Consider the following 22,063-nt stretch of genomic DNA (forward strand, 5'->3'; position numbering starts at 1 on the left):
TAAGGCACGGTGTTTACTTCTGTTCTGGTCGATCAGTTCTGCTGCGGCGCACAGGATCATCGAGATCGTGCGATTAGACTCTCGCAATACGATATCGATCGTGACTCGAACCTTCTTTTGTTCGGTCAACAACGCGACGCGTTGAAATAATCGGCAGAATTGGGCCGACAATAAAATTGCACGGTGTTAGACGCGCCCGCGAGATTAATCAGCGACACACTTTGATTTATCTCAAACTATGACGGCGAGACATGACGATTAACGATGCTGTTCGTCGATCGTGTATCTTTCGCATACGCCGTGAACGTACGTTCAATAAGTGAGCCTTTATGGTATATTTAAAAATTTTCAAACTTCTTTAAACTCCGTTACGTATATAAAGATGTGCACGTAAAAGAGGCTGCTAGGCACCTGTACAAAAGATTGCTTGAGCTTACAAAGGACTGCGCCTATACAAGGCTGCTTTTATATAAAGCTTATACGTCTGCGAAATAACTGTACGATTTATAATAATACAAAATACTTCTTGTATACATTTCCACGAAATAGAATGCCTGCAAAGAGAGATTTAAAAATTTTGTAAAGACTTTTTATGTAGTTTTTTTGATACATGATAAGGAAACATGTATTAAAAAGATTTTTACTTCTCTTAAATTAATACAAATATTATCAATAAACATTTTTATGTATTGTATGATAATATCCGTATCATATATGTATAATCTTTATTTAAAGAAATATCATGTCTTTAAAAATGAAAGTCGGAGCCAAGAAAATATCAAAGATTAAACTAACTGAACGTATTTATGCAATCTTTTCAAGTGAAAAATTAATTCTTCAACGCTAAGAAAATTAATGAAACGCAAAGAAAACATTTATCTTTAAATTACTATAATTATAAGGAGCACGCGAAATGCTATGACGGACAGCGTTAATTCTTTTCAGACGTCGTCCTGTTTATACGAATTATACAGAAATAATACATGAAATAAAGAGAATAATTGTATGAAAATTTCTTTAAGTTTGCTTTTATATTTTGTTAATGTTTAATTATTCGCTGCATTTTGTTACAACTATGAAAATTTATCATTATTAATAGCTATCCTCAAAACAAATATTTAATAATTTAGTATCAATTTTATTTGTGTAATTTATTATAAATCATTTATTATAATTCATTATTAATTAGTTTAATTAGTTATACAATATCAATTTTCGATTGATTTATTATGAAAACCGCAGAAACCCATCCCAGTACCGCAAAACAAGCGCGAGGAGATATTGATAGAAGCGTACAGAGGCGACAAAACGGAAATGTAAAACGATCAGAAGGACGAGGGAGACACGAAAGGAGAGGAGCATATGAAACTCGAGGCGATCCACAAGGATGCGACAAGGTAAACTCAACTAACGTTGTCAGAACGTACGAAAGGCACAAGCACAAGCGACCGACCGACCGACCGAGCAGCCAGAGGAGCGGGATAAAGCTAAGCTAAGAGGCAAGTCAAAGCAAGTCAAGAAGAGTTAGGTCGAGACGAGGCAAGAGGCAAAGGCGAGTAGGGACGGGGTATGGCAAAGCGCATTGGCGAGGCATGCTAAGGCAACGGGTCCAAAGTCGTACGACGATGCGAGGCCCCGGTGGCGCGTTAACCTCCCGCTCGAACGCAGTACGCTCTCGACTCTCGCGCAGGCCAGGTTGCACCAATCTTGTCGGTCGATCCGCCGACCACGTGCTGCACCCCATCGACAGGCGAGAAACCGCGAGAGAAAAAAAGACCCGATCGCGAACACGTGACTTTTTCGCGCGTCAACAACGAGAAGAGAAAGGAACGATATACAAAGGAAAATTTTCCTCTCAATGAGGAAAAGTCTCCCGCGACGGGTCCTGCTAAGGATCTCCCATCGTGAAACATCGCTCGATTAATCGATTAATCGGTCCTAAGTCAGTGCGGATCGAGATAAAATAATAAGTATCAAGTTGTCCAATTTTCTCGGTCAATCTCTCCCAATGTGTTTTACTGGGGGCAATTCAATTTTCAAGTGCGCGAGGAGATAATCCGAAGGAAGTCACGGTGCTCGGCGACCGGACAGCACGATTTAAAACGGACGTCGTAAATTAATTCGCGAGAGATTCCGATCGCGCTCTCGGATTCGGCTGCGAGCTCTTTACACCGGGGCTATCATACCGTGACGATTAATTTAATTCCGACGTGCGTTTCTCACGCCTGCGAAATCGATTCTGACCGCGCGCGAGGCGCGACGATTAAGAGGAGGCGGGTATCCCTGTCGGTCCTAACCGAGCGTTCCACTTTCGGTGGCCGCGCGTGAAATCGGCGGGGCCGAGACGAAAACGAATTCGAAATGGTCACGGTGTGCGGCGCACGTGAGCCTCTCCTCCTGCCGCGGCAAAAGTGTAATCGCGGAGCGATAACCTGCGGGATCTTGAAAAGTTTTCGCGCTTGGATGAGTCGCGGCGAAAAAAGGAGGATCGGCCAGAAAAACTCGGCGCTCGAAGATCGATCGAGTAAAACGAATCGGAGTAATTGAATTATCGAAAGCGAAGAGAGACATTGACGAGGCCGCGGACCCCGCAGGACGACCATACATGGTCGTCGTCTGCCTACAAAGCCGAGGAAGGAGAGAGATCGCATTGTCGTGATCGCGTGGGAGGCGTTTTTCACGCGAAGCGAGGCAGAGACAAATTTGTGCGCTTGCTCCGGAACCTACGCGCGACTATTTAAAGCTATGGATTATATGAGGATTATGATACGTTGATTATATGAGGCGAATGGATCTTCTAGGAACGACATGATCGGCGCCGCCGATCTCTTTCTTCGACGCGTCGCGAGAACGCGTGCCGAGACGAAGGCGACCGACAGATCAAATAAGATCACCGCGGAGACGAGAGGAACCTGATTCCGGAGCAAGTTTGTACCGCCAAGTAGCCAGCAGTTCGAATAATTAGCCACAACTAGTTCGTTAGGAAACCGTGGCTAAATCTCCGTCACGAATCGAATCGCCGCGAGCAAACGAGATAGGAAACTTGCTTTCGAAAGAATGCGAGAGGAAGGAGGAGGGAGACGGAAAATTTCGCAGAAGACGAAAAAATAAATAAAATGCAAACGTGCGAGCGGACTGCGAATCTGTTGGAAAAAAGCGTAAAAAGTCAGGAAAAATTGTCTACGGGATGAAATAAATGTCAAGATTGCGCAGCGTTGATCCGCATGACGTCTATATTCGAGATGCAGTCGCGGCTAGGACGCATTATCGAAACAAGCTTCATTTGCAGGGAGGACTCTCGCGAAATAAACTGCCCGCGGTTTAACGTCGCGTCGTCGTTACGCTTGTGACAAATGTGCACGACGAATGAAGATTTCCACCGCGGATAAAAATAATAACAGGGAAGAAAGAAGAGAGAGAGAGAGGGAGAGAGAACATGCCGGTCGCGGGAACGAGGAAATTATGCAGAGTGGGACTCGCCGCGATCTTGGTCACCGCTCTGTGCATCCTGACTCTGTTGGACTCGCCGCCAGCAAGACTCCCGGATCCGCCGACCGACCCTCCTCCCACGCCTGGTAAGCAATTTCCCTCCCCCCCTGCCAACACCCCCCCACCCGGCATCTCCGCGGAGGGCGCGACCCTTGCCCTTTCGTTATCGGCGAGCGGTCCGCCACCGCAACCTGAAGACCGCGGCATCCATCGGCATCTAGCGGGGTTTTTTTGCTGCCGCGCGAATCGGTCGTGAGCATAGATAAAATCGCGAGACAAATCGGCCTCGTTTCGCACGACATGACGTCTCGCAAACCTAATTAACCCCTTGAACTCGAGTGTTCTCGTACAGAAATCATCCGCGGTCCCGTTATTCTAATAGTACCTAGACTTGTAGGCATTCGAAAAACCCGTTGTTTGTGCGCTCGACAATTTTAAATTTTATTTTAAATTGCTCGAAGCGAAAATTTTGTGTAATTTATATAAGCGTTTCATTTTATTCTCAAAATTACAATTTTTGAGATTTTAACAATCAATTATGCAGCGTAAAATTGAAAACTCTCATCTTAAATATTCATCTTTTAAAGACCCTCTATTAAAAATTCTCAAAGCTAGCAGGATAACTCGATGTAATAAATTCATACACAGAGAATGTCAAGAGATTAATCATTAGAATATTCAAGCAAATTAAAATAACAATATAAGTTTGTTGTTTTAAAATTAATTCCATAATGGAAACACAATCATCTCGAGATTCTATGCATTTTAACCACTGAAGATTGCAAGCTTAAACAATAATGTTCACAAGATATATCAAGAATATAAACTTGGAAACAATTTATAACGCGAGATTTCACAGAGAGACCTTGGCAAAAATTATAATTATTACAAATTATGTTAAATAACAAAGAGCAAAAGCAAGGAATTCCCATCTTCTATTCTACGTCACAATCGCGACGTACGGAAATGCAAGACACACACACATGAATCTACATAAAGTAACAGTAATGTTAATGTAACTCGCGCAATCATTTTGTTAGCGCATAAACCGAGGTACACACTATCTCAACGCGTGTACAAAAAGAAATTCGCACGCAATCGACTCGTGCGAAGTATCCACGCGAGTGATGATTTGTTACTTTATACGTGCTATTTCCTAGTCGTGCAAAGTTTCTCAGCATTAAAATGCTACGAGCGCGGTCGACTCGAGAAGGAAGAGCTCCCGCTCATTGCTTTTTTAAACGCACGTTCATCACGCATAATTGTACGTACAGTGCACTTTCTCTTGTACTAACAAAGACTACGCTTAGACCGATACCAATCAACCCACGCTACGCATCGCGTAGAAATACAGCCAAGTTCCGCACGCAGCTCATATACGAGAGAGAGGCTAAAAAGATACAAAGATAACGCACTGGATGCGTGCGCGCGCAAAAGAAACGCATCGCGGAGTTATAAATAAATATCGCGAAGCTTTGGGGAAGCGGAGGGGGAGGGGGGCGCGTATTAAAGCTCGCCAAAGACGTAAATCTCGGAGCTGTTATTTAGTAGTAGCGACTTCATTAGTCGACATAATTTATGACGCGATTCATCGAATGACCGCCCGTCGACTCGCGCGCTTTCGCGTAATTCACCTTCGCCTCCACCATGCAAACATTTCGCGAGGAATTATGACAGCTGATTGTACGGCAGACCGAGAGCGCACACTACATCTACGCGCTCGACAGGCTCTCGGGCTTTTGAAATTTGTCTGTGTTGCACGAAGATCGTCTTTCGCGTTATCAAGGGCCCGAGGATCAAAAGGGCCACATAAATTGTGAATGCAGATTTATCACTGCATTTTTATCAGACGCAGAAATCAAGTTTGATTAATTACGGCGATTAATTAGTGGCGAATCTCATGGAGCGTCTTCAACAAGCTGGAAAATCTCCCTCGTCGAGAGCACGTCATTTCGAGATAATAGACAATGGATCTTTGAAAATCGGAACGATTTACTTGCCGTGCGCTGGCTTACCTCCAGCTAGATCCACTCTTCGTCCTGACAGTGCGATTTCCATGAGAACGCCGCCGTGCATTAGCGTATTTCTAGCGTGGTACGAATGCCTCTCTCGTTCTCCTTCTCTCTTAAACGTGAAGCCGCGTTTACCTTCTCGTAAAGCTCGCGAAGCGTGGCCGCGATGGACGTACGGACGGACGAGGGGAGGGCTACGGGTAAAGGGCACGGAGTCACGAAGAATACTCGCGGCACGCAAACACGTAATACCACCATCGTATCGGCGGCCTCATCGGGTCAACCGCCGACTTTTAACGACAACACCATGACGGATCATCATCTATCCCGTCGCCCGCGGAGTCGATGGATCAGCGGGATCGACCGGTCTCGTTATCTACCTATGTCGGGAGAATAGTTCCGGGCGTTCGTCGATAACGTTCGCGATCCATATATGTCGAAGGCGAGTAATTGCGAACGAGACGAGTCACGAAACATGCACGGTGCCATAAATTTACCCCGCGGACGCCGACACCGTGCGCGACGTTTTTCCCTTGCTTTCCTCTTTTTTCCTCGTTTCATCGCCGCCGCCACCGCCGCTGTCTCGCAGAAATAATTATGAACGAGACATAACGAGAGTCCTTAAAGCTATCAACGACGTGGATTTATTCGCGCCACAGGGCAGACATCCTCTCCCCTGTCGTATTTCATAAATATATTTATTAGATGCATTAATGCAGGGAAAAGAGAATGGAAATCTCGCCTCGTGTCCGCTTCGGCTCGTGACTCGGATTTCCGTGACTAGCACGGGAAACGAGTTTCTCCATAGAATGCAGGATATATGCGGCGTATCAACATTAGGGAGTCTAATTAGCGGTCATGTCGATTGAGATTCCGCCCAATTAATTTTCTTTCCCTCCCTCACTATCTACGCTCTTTAAATGTTTCTATAGAGAGAGCGCTGCGTTAAAATATGCGGAAATTGCAATTACCATGAAACTGCGTAGGCACTGATAAGCAGGATCGCGATATGCTGACGATAAAGATAAATATTTTTAGATGCAGGCATGACAAACTTTAAACGAATGTAAACGTATTCATAGTACAGCGCGTCCGTCTCTAGTGCATGACGCACGTCATTTCCGTCTGATCGACGATATCTTGTCATGTCGATTTATAGTCTGCGCCATAGATCGACTTAAGTAAAGTTTAATAAAGTTAATATTGAATAAAACAAACACAGCTATACTATATTCGCAGAAATTATAAAAATGATAAAATATAAAGAATAAAATATAATAAAAATGATATATAATGATAGCAAGCATAATGGAAACTATATTGATAGAGTAAAAGCAATATAATGGAGCTTAAAAGTTTTGATAAGCTAGATAGAGTTAACTGTATATCAGCGATAGAGCACGAGCACTTTTGCTCTTACAAGAAAACACGGTCAACCAAAACTAGTTAAGGCGAATGAAACTTCGTAAATATAAAGTAGCTCGAGGCTCTGATGCATGAATATGCATTATATTAGCTTTTGGGATTTGTGTATAGTTATATGAAAAACGTCATATCAAAACAAGCAAAATTTATTTCATTAAGTAATTAATAATAAGATGTGAATATTAATAACATATTAAAAAGTAATGCCACTCCATGCGAAAAGATTTTATGACACATGTGCAACTCATCTAATAAAACACATTTTACCTATTTTGATATGTGCGTTTTGGCATGTTTTAGTTTTCTTTCAATAATAGAAATATGTTTAAATATTTCTAATAGTGTTTTTGCAATTCTATTTACCTTTCATGTTAAATTCACTGTAAATTTTTATTGTATTTTTATTTCGAGACATTTTTTCTATATTAAAGTCTTACAATAGTATCGCCAAAAAATTAGAATTTATTTCTTTTAATGTAATTTAACGTTATATACTTTCAACGAGAAATTAAACGCGAATAAAATATGTTGCATTATCAATACTTCGAGTTATTTTGTACACAAAACTTTTTATTCAAATTAATCGGTATTTATGGAACCCAAATCGGTAACGTTTATTGATTAATAACTTTGTTAGTTAATAAAATTATAATAGAATTTTTTTTTACAAAAATGCCTGATAATAACAACAATGCATTTTTGATAAAAATATACACTTTTCAAAAATACCTCATTTCAACAAAAACATATAAAAGAAAAATATTAATTACATTTCGAAACTTTGGTCTTATAAGTGATAGATTACACATGTTTCGACATAGATTCAAAATACATGCACTTGTAAAATACGAGCGTTGCATCAAGAACGGAATTTTGATTTTTAAAAATGTAAAAGTCAATCACTTTAATTATATTTTCAAAAATAAATACTGTTAGTAAAGGAGAAGGGGAGCTAGTTAATGTATTCTATAATATCTAGTACGAATGGATGATTCATACCCTGAACAAAAACATGAGTTAGCGCTATATTCTCCCTCGAGTCTCTCAATTAACTCTTTCATATCGATCGTTCTTTCCCTTCTCTCTTCTTTCTCTCCTTCTTCTTCCATTCATTCTGATCAAATGACTTCTTAGCACCATTCTTTGCGCGTGTTCCAGGGGGTGAACCGCCAGGCACAAGAAGCATCGTCGCTTATTCGTGGGCTCGAAGATTGGCACTCGATTACAGGCCCACCAAGCAGTGCGACGGTAATGGAACGCGTGGAATGGCGTTAAACGCATACGAGCCGCCCAGCACGAAATGGCTTGAGACAATTCCGGGACGGCTCTTCCTGTACAGCGCCCACTTGGATCTCAGAGTCGTCGGTTACCCGAGCATCAGAGTGATTGGCGTTAAACGAGGAGCTCTGCCGCCCTCCGCGCTCTTCTGCACTATATGGTGAGCCATTTTTCACATCGCGACGCAACCCCTTATTCGTCTATCTCTCACCAACGTTAAACACGAGGGAAGAGAATCACTTAAAAACTCATAAACGCGTGCTCTAATCTAAGCGTGTCGCCTCTGCAAATTACGCTGGCAACCGACTTGATCAATTAATATCAATAATGCGAAAACTCATTTCGTAATTAAATTTATATTATGTGAATTATTAATATAAAGGTATTTTCATCTAATTAAAATTATGCGTTGCAATTAATTAAAATTGGGAAAATTTTCCATAAAAATTTAAATCTTTTTAAATCTTAAAATTATGTATATTTTTAATTAACGAGCATGTATATTTTTAATTAATGTTATAATTTAAAAATGTTTGTTTAAGAATCTGAAAAAAAATATTTTTCAAATTTCCTGACATTTCGATGATTGAAATTAATAGATGATCGAGGGTCATCAGGTCAAGTGTCTTCAGGTTATCAATTAAGATTTAAAATTGGTTCACGTCGTGTCTCCTGTTTTCAAGGAAAATCCCGAAGCTCTTATTTGTTTGAAACAAACTTATATAAAGAGAATTTACGATGCGAAACATATCCACAGATATAACTAGATTAATAATAAGCATGTTGAAAATATATGTTTTCGGTGAAATTAAACTTTGCTAACGGGTCAAACTTTCATCCCGCTTAAAAGCAGCTGAACTGTTTCGGGTTCAGCATTAGGAGTAGCGAGAAACAATGCAAATGTTAGCAGTGGCGTGAAACGGAGCATATTCGTTTAAAACGCCTGGTTGGACGATATAAATGTCTTCCACCATGCGTGCAAGTGTTTTCCGCTACGATCCTCGACATTAATCAGCGCGTTCTCTTTCACTCGCAAGCGGTAAATTAAGCGTCCTGATCTCGTTATGTTCCAGGTATCGGGAGCACGATGAGACGCGATCGGTAAGCGTGGAGGCGCTCATCTCAACGATCTGGTTGAACGAGTGGGACGGCAAGGCCGACAGTTACACTGGAATCCTCGTGAACTGTCAATTGCCGTTAGACGACTCGATTCGCCATCCGTCCCGGATTTACGTGGGTCCGAATCCCTGCTACGAGAATGCTAGTCATAGTTTAACAACCCGCTCGGAATACGACGATGAGATGACGTCCGTCGAGCGGGAAGGTCGCCAAGAGTTTACCTTGTGCATCAAAGGGCTGGACTTTGACGAGGATATATCGCGCAAGCTCATAGCCTTCGTCGAGTTGCACCGCATTCTAGGCGCCAATCTCTTCTACTTCTACGTGTTCAACGTGCACGAGAACGTGCTAAAGGTGCTGCGACTGTACGAGCGATCAAACGTGGTGCGATGGTTCGCGCTCGATCTACCGGGCGATCTGCCGAACGAGAAGTCGAGCCGGAGGCGATTCTTCAGCGAGGATATCTGGACGAAAAGGCGAATGGAGTTAATCCCGTACAATCACTGCTTCTACGAGAACGTTCATCGATCGGAATTCGTGGTGCCGATCGATATCGACGAGGCGATCGTGCCTACGCGCCGAAAAACGTGGCACGAACTGTTGCTGGATGAGCGCGCGAAGCTCGGTAGAAGCTTCAAGGATTTCGCCTCGTATTCCGTACGAAATGTGTACTTTTTCCCCGAGCTGCAAAACAAAAGCCGGATCGATCGGTCGACCGGACTCGACGAGGAATCCCGTCGCTCGGTCGAGCAGCATCCGGATTATTTAGATACCATGAGGACGGCCAATATCTCGCCCGAAGGTGACTCGGTAAAGAGCTTCGTGTCTACGAGGCGTGCGTTAACGGTGCACAATCACTATGCTCTGGCCACGCTGAACCCGTCCACCAGGCGAGCTCATCATCTGGATTCAAACGACGTGCTCAAGCATCATCACCGGGCGTGCGACAGCCGACATCTCGACTGCGATCTCTTAATGGAAGACGTTAGGATCGACGAGTCTGCCTTACGCTACGCGGATGAGCTCAGGACGAGGATGAGAATCACTCTGGCCGATCTCGACGCTTTGCCATAGAATGTAGCAATACTGTAAATAATAAAGCTCTCTTCTCGAAATCCTCGTCTCTTGTATCTCGCAAATGCATGTTAATTCCTCGCGGTAATCCCCAAGATATCTCTCACGCTATGACTTTAAATGACTTCGAAACAATATTCAATGTTTGCTTTATGTTAAAACAATGCAGTGATTAAAAATGAATGCGAACGAGCAAAGTAATTGAATGGTAGTGTGCTATCTTTTTCGGTACTAAAGCTAGTTTTGAAAACAGTTCTTTTCATTTTTCCAAAATTATATGTATAATAAATAACAAATGCATAAATAATATATTTTAATCAAATAAGTAAAATGCAAATATGTTCATTAATTTTCAAAATTAATTAATTATAATATTATCTTCGTATTTTAAAATACAAACATATTAATTTCACAAACATCTATATATTCTGGCATAAAAAACTTTTGTTTTGTGAAATTATAAAATTCTTTTACATTTATTGTTTCCTAATAATTTAGAATTTGTAAGATATTAGATACTAACTCTCAAGAATATACAAAATATAAATTTTTGTTTACACAATTATTAAAGTCTGATGTACAACAAAAATACTTTATATTCCAATTCCTTTTAAAATAAAACAGATCTAGAAAAAAACTATAGCGACCAGCAGAATGTTTTAAAACAAAAAATTAACGTTGACATTTTTTGAATGCGCGGCACGTATTCAAAATTATTACGCTCGGGCAAAATAATCGAAAAACGTATAAAAGAAAGAATGCAAAACTTGACGCTTTTCAGGCTTGAAAAAAAGTTATTGTGACTGAGCACAATAATTGAAGAACGTGCAAAATAAAAGGTATGAAAAAAAAAAAAACATTTTTCATGCTTTCCAACTGTAGAATTTCAGGTTAAAACCATCGAGGCCGAGTAGAATAATTGAAAGTATTTAAAATGACAAAGACATGTCTGACGGGCCTTCAAGATTGAAGCATGAGATTGTAATGGTCGGACGCAATAATTGGAAACCTAAAACGACTAAAACAAAGTTGATGGCTTTTCAAGACGTGGCATGAAGCTTTAACCCGCTTCCGAAGATTCAAACGACTTTAACAGCTAGAAATGCGTTTCGCACCGCCATAGTCCCTGACCATCTGACATTTATCAAATGAGACAAAACAAACGCGCTATTTATGCGAGGGAAAGCATAGAAAAGGTAAGAGTCTCTCGAGTTAACGAGTACGTACGAGGAGCGGACGACTTTATAAAGCGCCGCATCCATCATGCTCGGTACGCGCGAACGACAGTTTCAATCTCGCTAAAGTGGCGGTTCGGTGGTCATCCATTAACGCTCAAGATCTCGTTCCGCACGCGGGTCAAATGCTTTGCACCTCAAACTGTTCCGAAGCGATTTCCATCGCGGTCGTTATCGATCGATTATACATCGAGTCGAATTATTCGCGTTGTACGCGACAGTCATCAAGCATATTTTTCGCGGATAAAATCGCTGGAACGCTGAGATGGCTTTCCCGCGGGCGAGGATTCGAAACAGAGGATAAATCCAATTGCGGCGGAAGCGCAAACAAAGATACTATCGTTCGAAATACGACTGCGATTCCCTTGGATAAGTTTTACGATGCGTATCGTAGCGTGGCACGATCAAGGTTGCAACTAGCTTTAATAGATCGTAAGAAAATCGTGGTATCCGCATTCTTTGGTTACGAGACACAAAGATAAAAGCGGAATGCCATTTCGCCTGAGAAGATAAGTTCCGCTGAAATTATTCGCGGACGTTCACGGCGTGCCAGGCACTTTTCGATGTCGTTTCGTCGATTCTTCAAATGTCACTACTTCGGAATGAAATAACCGAACTAGCAAACTTCCCGAGAGACGAGCGTAAAAGTTTCCCGTCGTACTTTTCAAGACACATACCAATTTACCGGCGCTACTGTAGACGTTTAAGACAGGTTGCGAGCAAAGTGTCGTCAAGTGTACACACATCAAGATCGTTCCACTTCCATATAATAATATGCCGTGTAAGCGAGGCAGATCAACCTGATAACGTATCATTGAAACAGGTCACGGTAAAAGAGCTCGCCAACCATCGATTACACGCAGACTATTACACCGTACACAGGTTCAGTTACTGAGTTTTCGACCGGTCCAAGATTACCGTCGTCATGTCGGTCGTCAATCTGAATAATAAGTTGGTCTAACCCACATACGTTCACTTTTTTATCAATTTTTTTAACCATACAATTTTTACACAACCATTTTGCTCGTTTAATGAGAATACGAGTCCTACTTTTAGTGATCTTTACACAAGTTTAATATTTCATTAAAAATTATTATTCATCGCAGCTTTTAAAAATATCGGACATCTTTAATAAGTGATAAATCGTTCAACGAGTTAAATTTTTTAAGACCGCTTTCACACAGCCACAATCATATATTGTGAAATATATTTACAATTTAATTATGCAGGTAGCTACTCTATATTCATGGTTAAATCCAATTGCATCACGCGGACTTTACGATCGGCGCAACATGTTGCGAAAGCGCAGAATGTAGGATATAAATGAGTTAACGCTCCCGCAGCGTGCACAATTTCGGGAATTAAAATTTCAGCTGCGGAGCGTCCAATCCATCATAAATCTCATTATATCCTTCAGTCCGTGTACGTTAGCGGACGTATCTCTTTACTGATTTATGTCCGTGGCGTTTGAGTTACAACGTTTTTTCCAAGCTGACAAAGTAATCTCGCTAAGTCACGCTTGAGGGCTCCCATTGAGGGCCTCGTGCGAGGTGCGTTAATTCGATCGCGGAATATTTTCGCGCTACACGACGACGGCGACGAGGAGGAGCCGTGCTCCACTTAACAAAGTATCCGCGCGAAGACGTCCGTCTGACAACACGCGATAAAATTCGCACCGATGTCACTTATATTCATCGTCCGCTGGCAGATACCGGAGCTAAAACCGATTCTGAATTAATGCGGCGATAAATCACGCCAACTTGCAGAGAGAACGCATTTGGGGAAGCCGCACGCGCGCAAAGTGCTCGCCTAAATTTATCGGCGTAACCGTATTTACCAAACGCCCGAGTCCCTCTGTCTCTCGCCTCATGTCACGTCGACGATTACGAGACGACAACGGAAGCTTTATCTCTCTTAGCCGCAAACCGCCGCGTGGAATTCGTATATATCATCGGTAATAATGTCTATGCCAGTCGAGCGCGCCTGGCCTTCCTCGGCTGCGACACCCTTGATCCTCGATCAGGCGCCAACTTCTCGAGGAGAACAGGAGACCGGGTCATATTATTACAGACACGCGTCGTCGAACAGACCTACTTGAGCAACGACCTCGCCGATAATGACATCGTCGCGGATAATGTATCGCGCGGGTGAATTTCTACGATTTTCTTTTCCTTTTCTCACTCCGAAAAATCCAAGCCGACTTTCTTTGGAAGATCGGTTCCACGAAATCTACCCCGCCTTTTTTCCCATTGAGAAATACACCCTTCTTCCTGACGCCATTCCAAGTCGTATCTCACTGTCTTAGATATAGCTACGCTTTCCTCGGTTTGTTGCGACCGACAGATTACAGAAGTCGTAAAGATAGGTCAGGTTCTGCACGACGAGGGAAAGATGAGGCATAATGTATCGCAAAAAAGACGATTCTATTCGTAGAAATCAACTAGAGAATTCTCTGACATTACAATTTTTCGTCGCGAGACAAATTTCAACGTCAAAACAACGTCAAAACTGCTGCTGTTTTGGACAATGCGATTTATAAAGAAACTAAAGTTATAAAGAAGAGCACATACTTCAAAAAGTACTATTTATAAATATGTAACTTTTCAAAACAATTTTCAAATGTAGATTTTAATTCTAATTATTAAAATATTAGGAAAAAAATAAAACATTTACGTGGAATATTTTTATAAGAGACCTAAACATTAAATAAAAATATATAAAATAAACTGATAACATATTCAATCTCTTAAAAAAATTTAAACGCTCTAATGTGTCTCGATTAATTAGTATTACTATTGTTTATTAAAATTTGAAAAAAAAATTATCTGAAATCATTTTTTGTATTTTTTGTACAGAATAATTATATTTTTTAATACTCTTATATTTATAATCATTCTTTCAGAATTATTTATACGTAAGTTACTCATATCATGTTACTCGTTATTCATTTTATCCCGTACGAAAGGCTTAGAAAATATTTTTTGCGTGAGCACAGCTTGATGTAAAATACAGATATCAAGAGCTTGATCAAGACCTAAATCTACAAATTCACAGGAAGTATTCCACTAAATTATGCGCGCGCCGTAAACTTTAATAAGAACATATGGGCACGCGACATGAGTGCTTACATTGTAGCACAAAAAAGCTCGAGAACGCAGCTTACGCGATTCGTTGGACATCTGTAAGCATGCGCCTGCCATCCGCAGAAGCGAGAGGGAGAGAGAAAGAGAGAGAGAATACAGAGAGAGGGTTGATCGCGAATAAGCAGCACGTGCGTAGCAGTCATCCTGGCGCATTCGCCAGGACCGCTTGCATCACGGAAGTTATCTCTCCATCATCGGATGTTGCAGATCATTATCTCGTGCAATTTGCAATCGCACATCGACGCTCATATTTGCGTCACTCGCGAAAACTTTTAATCAACGACTATATTACTCCATTATATTTTTCGTCGCAAACATGAAATTTTTTAAAAATTAAACTCCCGTCTTGATCGAATAAATAGCTAAAATACTCGCGAAAGGTTTCAAAAGAATTTATCTGATATTTTTGCGCACAACTACTTTAGTTTATTTTAAGCGTATTTTAGTGGACGTATATAGTGAACGTCGTAAAAGCCGGTGACACCTATAAATCATGCACAATTACCACGAAGAATATATGTATGTGCGTGTCCTGCGCATATATTGCAACGAGAATGCGATTCACTCGCAAATTATACTTAAGCACTTGCAGCGGATCTTTTTATCGACTATAATTCCTATTATTCTCACACGGATACAAACCGTCAGTTTAATAGAGCGGATCGCCGTATCCTTATCATCCTCGAGAAAAAGAATTATTTGTCCGCTAAAGAATTATACTGGAAAGAATTACACTGGCTGCACTGCTCTCGTCTGAGTGACCTAAATAGGATCTGCAAAAACTTTTAGCATAGCCAGAATGATGATAAACAGACGGAATAAAATGATGCATAGCAGTTCCTGGCCCGATCGAGCAGCGCAAACGGTGAAAATGCGCATCGATCCTTTATCTCGTGCCTTTACTATTATTCCAACGAGTCGCGAAACGGTATATCGATTGGAGCAAACTGCACCGCGATCCGATTACCTGGAAGAAGTCATTCTCCTAGATCGATGCGCCCCTAAAGGAATCGCATCTGTGATGATAAAACGAAAGTTAGTCGACGGGAGGCCGTCTATAAATAAAAAACCTACGAATAGCACTGAAAATTCTTCTGACGTAAATAACGAAACGAAGAGAAAAAGTACCAACCAATATTTCATGCCACGCAGTCTCTCATCAATCGAGACTACTGCAGTTCATCAAAACGGTATCATTGTGTTAGAGGAAAATATTTTCCGAGATCAATCGAGGTGTAAGTCAGATTTTTTCGCAAAAATCGACGAAGCGAAAAAAACACAAGACGCTACGAAAGCATCTCTGCTGGAAACGACGTCGGATACGATGACGGATATTGCGAAATTATTTCCGAAAAATTCACACGGCCAGGAAGAACCCGTAAATGCAGTCACACAACTAACAAACAAGTCTCCCTCATTCGAGACTAACGCCTTTGATGTAATAGTAAATGTTGCAAATGAGAGACTGCACGCAGCCAGCATCGCGCAAGTAGATAATTCACAAACACGAGAAACAGATGGGGTGAGGAAGGAGTGTCAGATTGCCATTTCGTCTGCATCCTCACCGAGGCACTCTATGTCATCACCGCCGCACATCAAGGTGGACGACTACGACGACTATGCGACATCCGTTTCATTTTCGTCGAAAGGGGATCATCACGTCTGTACGAAGTGCACGTCCGAAGGTCTCCTTCGCTCGCAAATCGATCCCTTCCGTTCCCCATCGCGAACCAAAAGAAACGCAACGGCGGTGAAAGCGCACAGTTTTCGACGCGATGACTCGATCAAACGCGAAAAAGAGGAGGCGTACGACAAACGTCAAAATAAAGATATCTGGTACGCGGGATGTTTACTCGGAGAGGCAAAAAAATTGGACGGGCAAAGCAAAAATGATGGCTTGTGTCCGGCACGACCGGCTATAGACTTTAGGAAGGAAGCTACTCTCGGGCGACATTATTATCCCGAGGGAGGTTGGGGATACGTCATTGTCACGTGCTCGGTGCTGGTGCATTTTATCGGGGTGGGTCTGCAACTCGCCGCGCCCGGATGCTGGCACATCACCGCCGAGCGGACATTTCGGCATCCTCCACTGCACAGCGCAGGTAAGAGAGCAAATATTCTTAATTCATATTATTGATTGAATATTAATTAATTTTATAAAAGTCCTAAAAAAACATGCAATAAATAAAAATGCAGTTTGTAGTAGATATATTTTAACTATTTTAATCTCTCTCCTATCTATATATAAGAGATTATTTGTATCCTTTTGCATTAATAATCAGTAAACATTATGATACATACATATGTACATGTGCTCAATGTGTTAATTATGAACTACAAATGCAAATGGAATACAAATGCGTTTATGGAAATTTCGATTTGTCATAATTCTTAAAAAATCAGGATACACCACATTTTAAAACAAACTATTATATGCCAATTCCATAAAAAAATATATTAATAAAATATATTAATAAAAAAATATATATTATGTATAATATTAATGTAAAATATAAATCTCTTTTATATATACATAATTTCCAATAAAATTAATTAAAAAATATCTCTTTTTACAAACTTTTATAGTATATTATATATAAATCTTTTTCTCTAATTTCTGTTAAAAACATCTAAATAAATGAATTAAATAAAACGCGAATAGACGGATGCACGAATTAATAAAAAAAATATATAAATAAATTGCTCTCCGATGCCTTCTAGATCTTTTCCTCCCTTTAGATTGTCAAGCTCTGTTAATTCGCACGCTGCACTTATTCGCAAAAAGTTCGTACAGCTCTTACTTGATTCACTCGAGAAAAGTGCATACATTTTATTATGCAGCATTATAAAATAAACGCGCGACACTTTTCCCGGCATTCCCGCACTTAAACGCGCGACACTTTTCTCGGCATTTCCATGCTTAAACGCGCGATATTTTTCACGATACTCTGCGAAAAAAAAATTGATAAAACGAGTCTTACGAAGATTAAAAAATCATTAATAGCTCTTTCAGGATTAAACTTCCGGACTAAGCTCTCCCTCACTGTCAAGATGTACTCATTGACGAAAAGCTGACGGTGCAAATACATACGCAAAAAACAAGCGTGCTTATATCGCGATTCTTTTTGATCGCGTATAATATAAAAAATATTCTCTCTTAATTATAAAATAAGTTACATAAAGTACATATATAATATTATATGTATTACAATTTTTCATGAAATTAATTAATCGAATAAACTGATAATTACTAATTATTCGTAAAAAAATAATTGCCTTTTGAAGAATGACAGCAAATCGTACCACTCGAAATACTTGCCAAATATTACAGCATACGTGCATAGCGTAGAAATAAAATTCTATAACATTTGTGTTTTACGCAGCTGTTTTTAAAAATATTTTAATTGAAAAGAGTAGGATATAAATTATTGCGGATAATTTGATAGCATCCTAATAATGTGTCATACATATGTATGTGAATATGTATATAATGGCTCCAATCGCGCGCTTTTTATTTACTTGATGTTTTTACTGCATCGTGTGAAGTAAATATATATTTTATATTTCGTATATACATAATGTTAATTTACGTAACGTTCATTTCCTTGAAAAATAATAACGCAGACTATTTGCCACTATAGAAGATAAATTTCGATGATATTATCCTAATTTTGACCTAGATATGTCTCTTGTGGAATTTGATCACGTTTTATGTAACTATACATACATACCACCCCTCTCAAATCTGGTCATGTCATAAATAATGTGTTCGCGATATCTAGAGATATGATGGTCACAAAACGAATTGAAGAGATGGAAAATCCAAATCTTCGATCAATATGCGGACTCTATTTATCATATCTGTCATCTGTGCTTCATAATTTTTAATAAAAGTAAATACATAAGATTGCATTTTTAAAATAAAATATTGATTATTTACTTTCTATATACAACTGTAACTTTCTGTTGACTTTTGCACAATCAAATAATGATAATAAAAATTACTTTTTAACCCTTTACATTCCAGGCGCCGTTACGGCGACATACATATTTTGTACCACAACTCCAGAGGCGCCGCTACGGCGACATGTATATTATTATAATGAAAGTATAATACAATTATTTATGATATTTATTTTTCAATCGATTATAATGAAATTATTTATGATGCTGAGAGCAAAGATGATAGTAAAGTAGTAAATTTTTTTTATTTGATATAATAACACTTTTTAATGTTCAGCAAAGGCGCCACAAAAATGCGTTGGAGCTGCTAGTAGGTCATATAATAAAATTAGCTGGAAGTGCAAAGGGTTAATAATGTAAGTTCTAACAAATTTTATTTTGTTTCCTACTATATTATTTTTTCCTATTATATCTCTTATATGTTCTCTTTATAAAAAATCAACATATTAAAAGAGAACTATTAAATGAAAACTAACTATTAAAAGAGAAAGAAATATTGCTGTCATTAGTATATATATAAATAATTATATAATTTGAATGAATTATTAGTAAATAAGTAATATACTCTTTGGTGCTTTTACGGAAAAATGTTTGTTAAAAAAAAAACTAATCAAAAAATTCATTTCATATGAGTGAATTGTGTGTGGAATACAAATATTAGAAATTTGTCAGTAATGATTTTTAAGATACATTATAAAAAAGATGATAATTTTAAGATAAATTATAAGATATACAAACTTTTTGAAATACAAGTTTATATAAAACTTCATTAGCAATACAATAATGAAAATTTTGCCTCAAATGAAATCTGCTACTAAGTTACGTCAGAAGGAAATAATGTTTACCATTTCTAAAGAAACTCCACAATTGTAGTCACACAAAGTTTGGGTCAAAGTTATTTTCAACTAACTCTTTAGATATATATTGATTTTCTTGGTGCATGAAGGTTTTTTTACAAGCCAAGTTTTTACAAATTGTAAATTATATTTGAAATTTGCAGAATTTGTATAATTTATTATATACGGAATTTGTAGAAATTGTACTCTCTAAAAGTGAATCAGTGTATTATCACTGTAATCAGTGCTGTACTTATAACTGCTTGTAATCAGTGAGTATTTACTGTTTTTCAGTGATTCACTTTTATTGAGTATTTACTGTTTTTTACTGATTCACTTTTAGAGAGTATAATTTATTATATTTGGAATTTCCAGAATTTGCATAATTCCGCAGTATCTTTCTCTTTATTAATTTCCGATAAACATAAATTTTTTCTCAGTGAAAATTTACGCGAAATGCGATTACATACATGTAGAGAAAATTTGATAAATTTAAAATAATGAAAAAGGCGAAAAGTATCGGAAGTTCATGAGAAATAATTTTTAAAATAAATAAAAAAAATATAAATCTGCAGACAAAGAAGGATCAAAACTTTTGTTGATTGATATTAATTTTTAAATCAGTAAAATTTAACAGTAAAAATATTCCATAATAGCTCATTTTTCGTATTTTTTCTGTTTTCCATTTTTAGTTATTCGAAAAGACAGAGACACATTTTTCGTCTTAATCCTCTTTAGAATTAATGCATATGAACAGTGAATTCGACCGTGTAACATCGTAAAATGTACGTGCGAGAAAAATTAGGACAAAGTATCGACAGTCGGAACGCGTCTCGCGACTCACGTTCAGCTTCACGCGTGCGAAGCATTACGATGTACGCGCGAAACAACAATGGATTTCGCACGATGAACGGCAGTCTTCGTTGGGAACGCACCAGTGTAACTTAATACCTAGTTTAATTTTTGGCTCTCTTTACTTTTGTACCTAATAATTTAAATCTAAATCTAATAATTTCAAAAGTACAAAAGTAAAAATGCGATTAAACATCGATTTAAACGAAAAATGTTAATCTGTTAAATTGAAAAAATACTTTTCAGTTCTAATAGTGAAAATGGTGTAAGTGGCATGTTATCTACTGTAGAATATCTATAAACATATGAATTTAATTTAATTTTAGAAACAAATGAGAATAGAAGATAAATAATCACCTACAACTATCTATTTTTTCTATAAAAAAAGAACAATTTAACTTTGTGATAAATATTACATTGTGCACAATCCTTTTAACTATTGTGATAAGTAATGCAACGGCTCATGACGTCGAAGATCCAATTTAGTTGAGACATCCGCGCCGATTATAAGTCTGAGAAACGAGCCGCGAAATGGGTGAACGAGCCGACTCGGTCAACTCGTCGTGCGAGGAAGCTGCTTATCACAAACGTCGCCGTTCTTACAACGCGGCTATGAGCGAGGAGAATTCGCTCGACGAGGATGATGACGATGAACCGAAGGAAGAAGAATCTTACCCTCACAGTGACGGTGCAACACGAGCACGCTGCTGCCGGCGACGCGAATGTAGCGCGCGAAAAATATCTAATCCGGAATCCGAGAGCGGCTGGTCGACCGAGAGCCTCGGCTGGAGGCGAACAAGGGAGTCTTCCGGCGACATCGCGAAATCATGGAGCGAGATCGAGATCCCGGAGTTGCTGTTGGCGCATCCGGAGATCCTATCGCGTATGATGCGATGTCGTTGCTTCGTGGAGCAATTCTCCGCGTGTCGGTGTCGGTGTCGTTGCGGTGTTCAGTGTCAGAACCAACACCGGAAGATTTCGTCCACATCCTCCTGCTTCGCCAAAGATCCCGCTCTCCTCCTTCAGGGGGTTGATTCCGCGAAGCGGAAGGACTCCGGTAACTCTGTGTCGACCTGCCAGAGCTTTCTGCCGCCATCCTCCGGCAGGAACTCGGCCGGCAGCCTTTATCACTACTGCAACGACGCCGGGGACAACGGGATGATGATGATGACGATTCAGCGTCGGCATTCGATCGCCGCTGGTCCGATCCCGCATCGTCGATACTTGGATCAAATGCACTCGCTACGTAACTGCAAGATCGATCGCGCAGATAATCGCCAACTCTCCGAGCAATCGCTCGCCGGAGATACGATCAGAAATTGCGAGAGCTTCACCGGTGCCATGAGTATCGCGGAACCAATTATCGCGAGCAAAAGTCGCCCGCGAGCGTCTCTAAAGACGACAACAGCCCGCGCGACGCAATCACTCGTCGCGTTTCATCGGGACAATAATAAGTCGCCACCTGCCGATATTAAGGCACCAAAGGATAACCCCAAGGAATTCCAAATCGCTGGAAAATCCCTCGAGCGTTTCACCACCAGCAGAAAAAATGCTGAACCGAACGCTGATACTGCGTTTACTGCCCGTAAAAATAGTGCCATTCCAATTACGCCTAAGATGATGAGGAGGCGATTCTC

The 22,063-nt window shown here is 39.9% G+C and overlaps 2 protein-coding genes across 3 annotated transcripts in view; both read left to right on the top strand.

The window, feature by feature from the left end:
• The window catches only part of LOC145971676 (uncharacterized), a 60,335-nt gene extending 49,897 nt beyond the window's left edge, over nt 1-10,438 (top strand). The window contains exons 1-3 of one of the 2 annotated variants that reach the window (XM_083099594.1): nt 1,859-3,575; nt 8,085-8,364; nt 9,278-10,438. In XM_083099594.1, coding sequence (XP_082955720.1) covers nt 3,437-3,575; nt 8,085-8,364; nt 9,278-10,397 — 1,539 coding nt within the window. In that variant the 5' untranslated portion in view covers nt 1,859-3,436 and the 3' untranslated portion in view covers nt 10,398-10,438. Of the gene's footprint in view, nt 1-1,858; nt 3,576-8,084; nt 8,365-9,277 lie in introns of those variants that run through there. The other variant, XM_083099595.1, reaches the window with a different exon arrangement.
• A 4,497-nt stretch (nt 10,439-14,935) lies between these two features.
• Nucleotides 14,936-22,063, top strand: part of LOC145971457 (uncharacterized) — a 64,702-nt gene continuing 57,574 nt past the window's right edge. Inside the window, exon 1 of the mRNA XM_083099121.1 lies at nt 14,936-16,877. Within this exon, the coding sequence (XP_082955247.1) occupies nt 15,575-16,877 (1,303 nt within the window). The 5' untranslated portion in view covers nt 14,936-15,574. The remainder of the gene's footprint in view (nt 16,878-22,063) is intronic.

The sequence above is a fragment of the Camponotus vicinus genome, unplaced genomic scaffold (assembly GCF_025532165.1).
Source record: "Camponotus vicinus isolate PSW18456_S1 unplaced genomic scaffold, iyCamVici1.0 SCAF_5, whole genome shotgun sequence".
NCBI lineage: Eukaryota > Metazoa > Arthropoda > Insecta > Hymenoptera > Formicidae > Camponotus > Camponotus vicinus.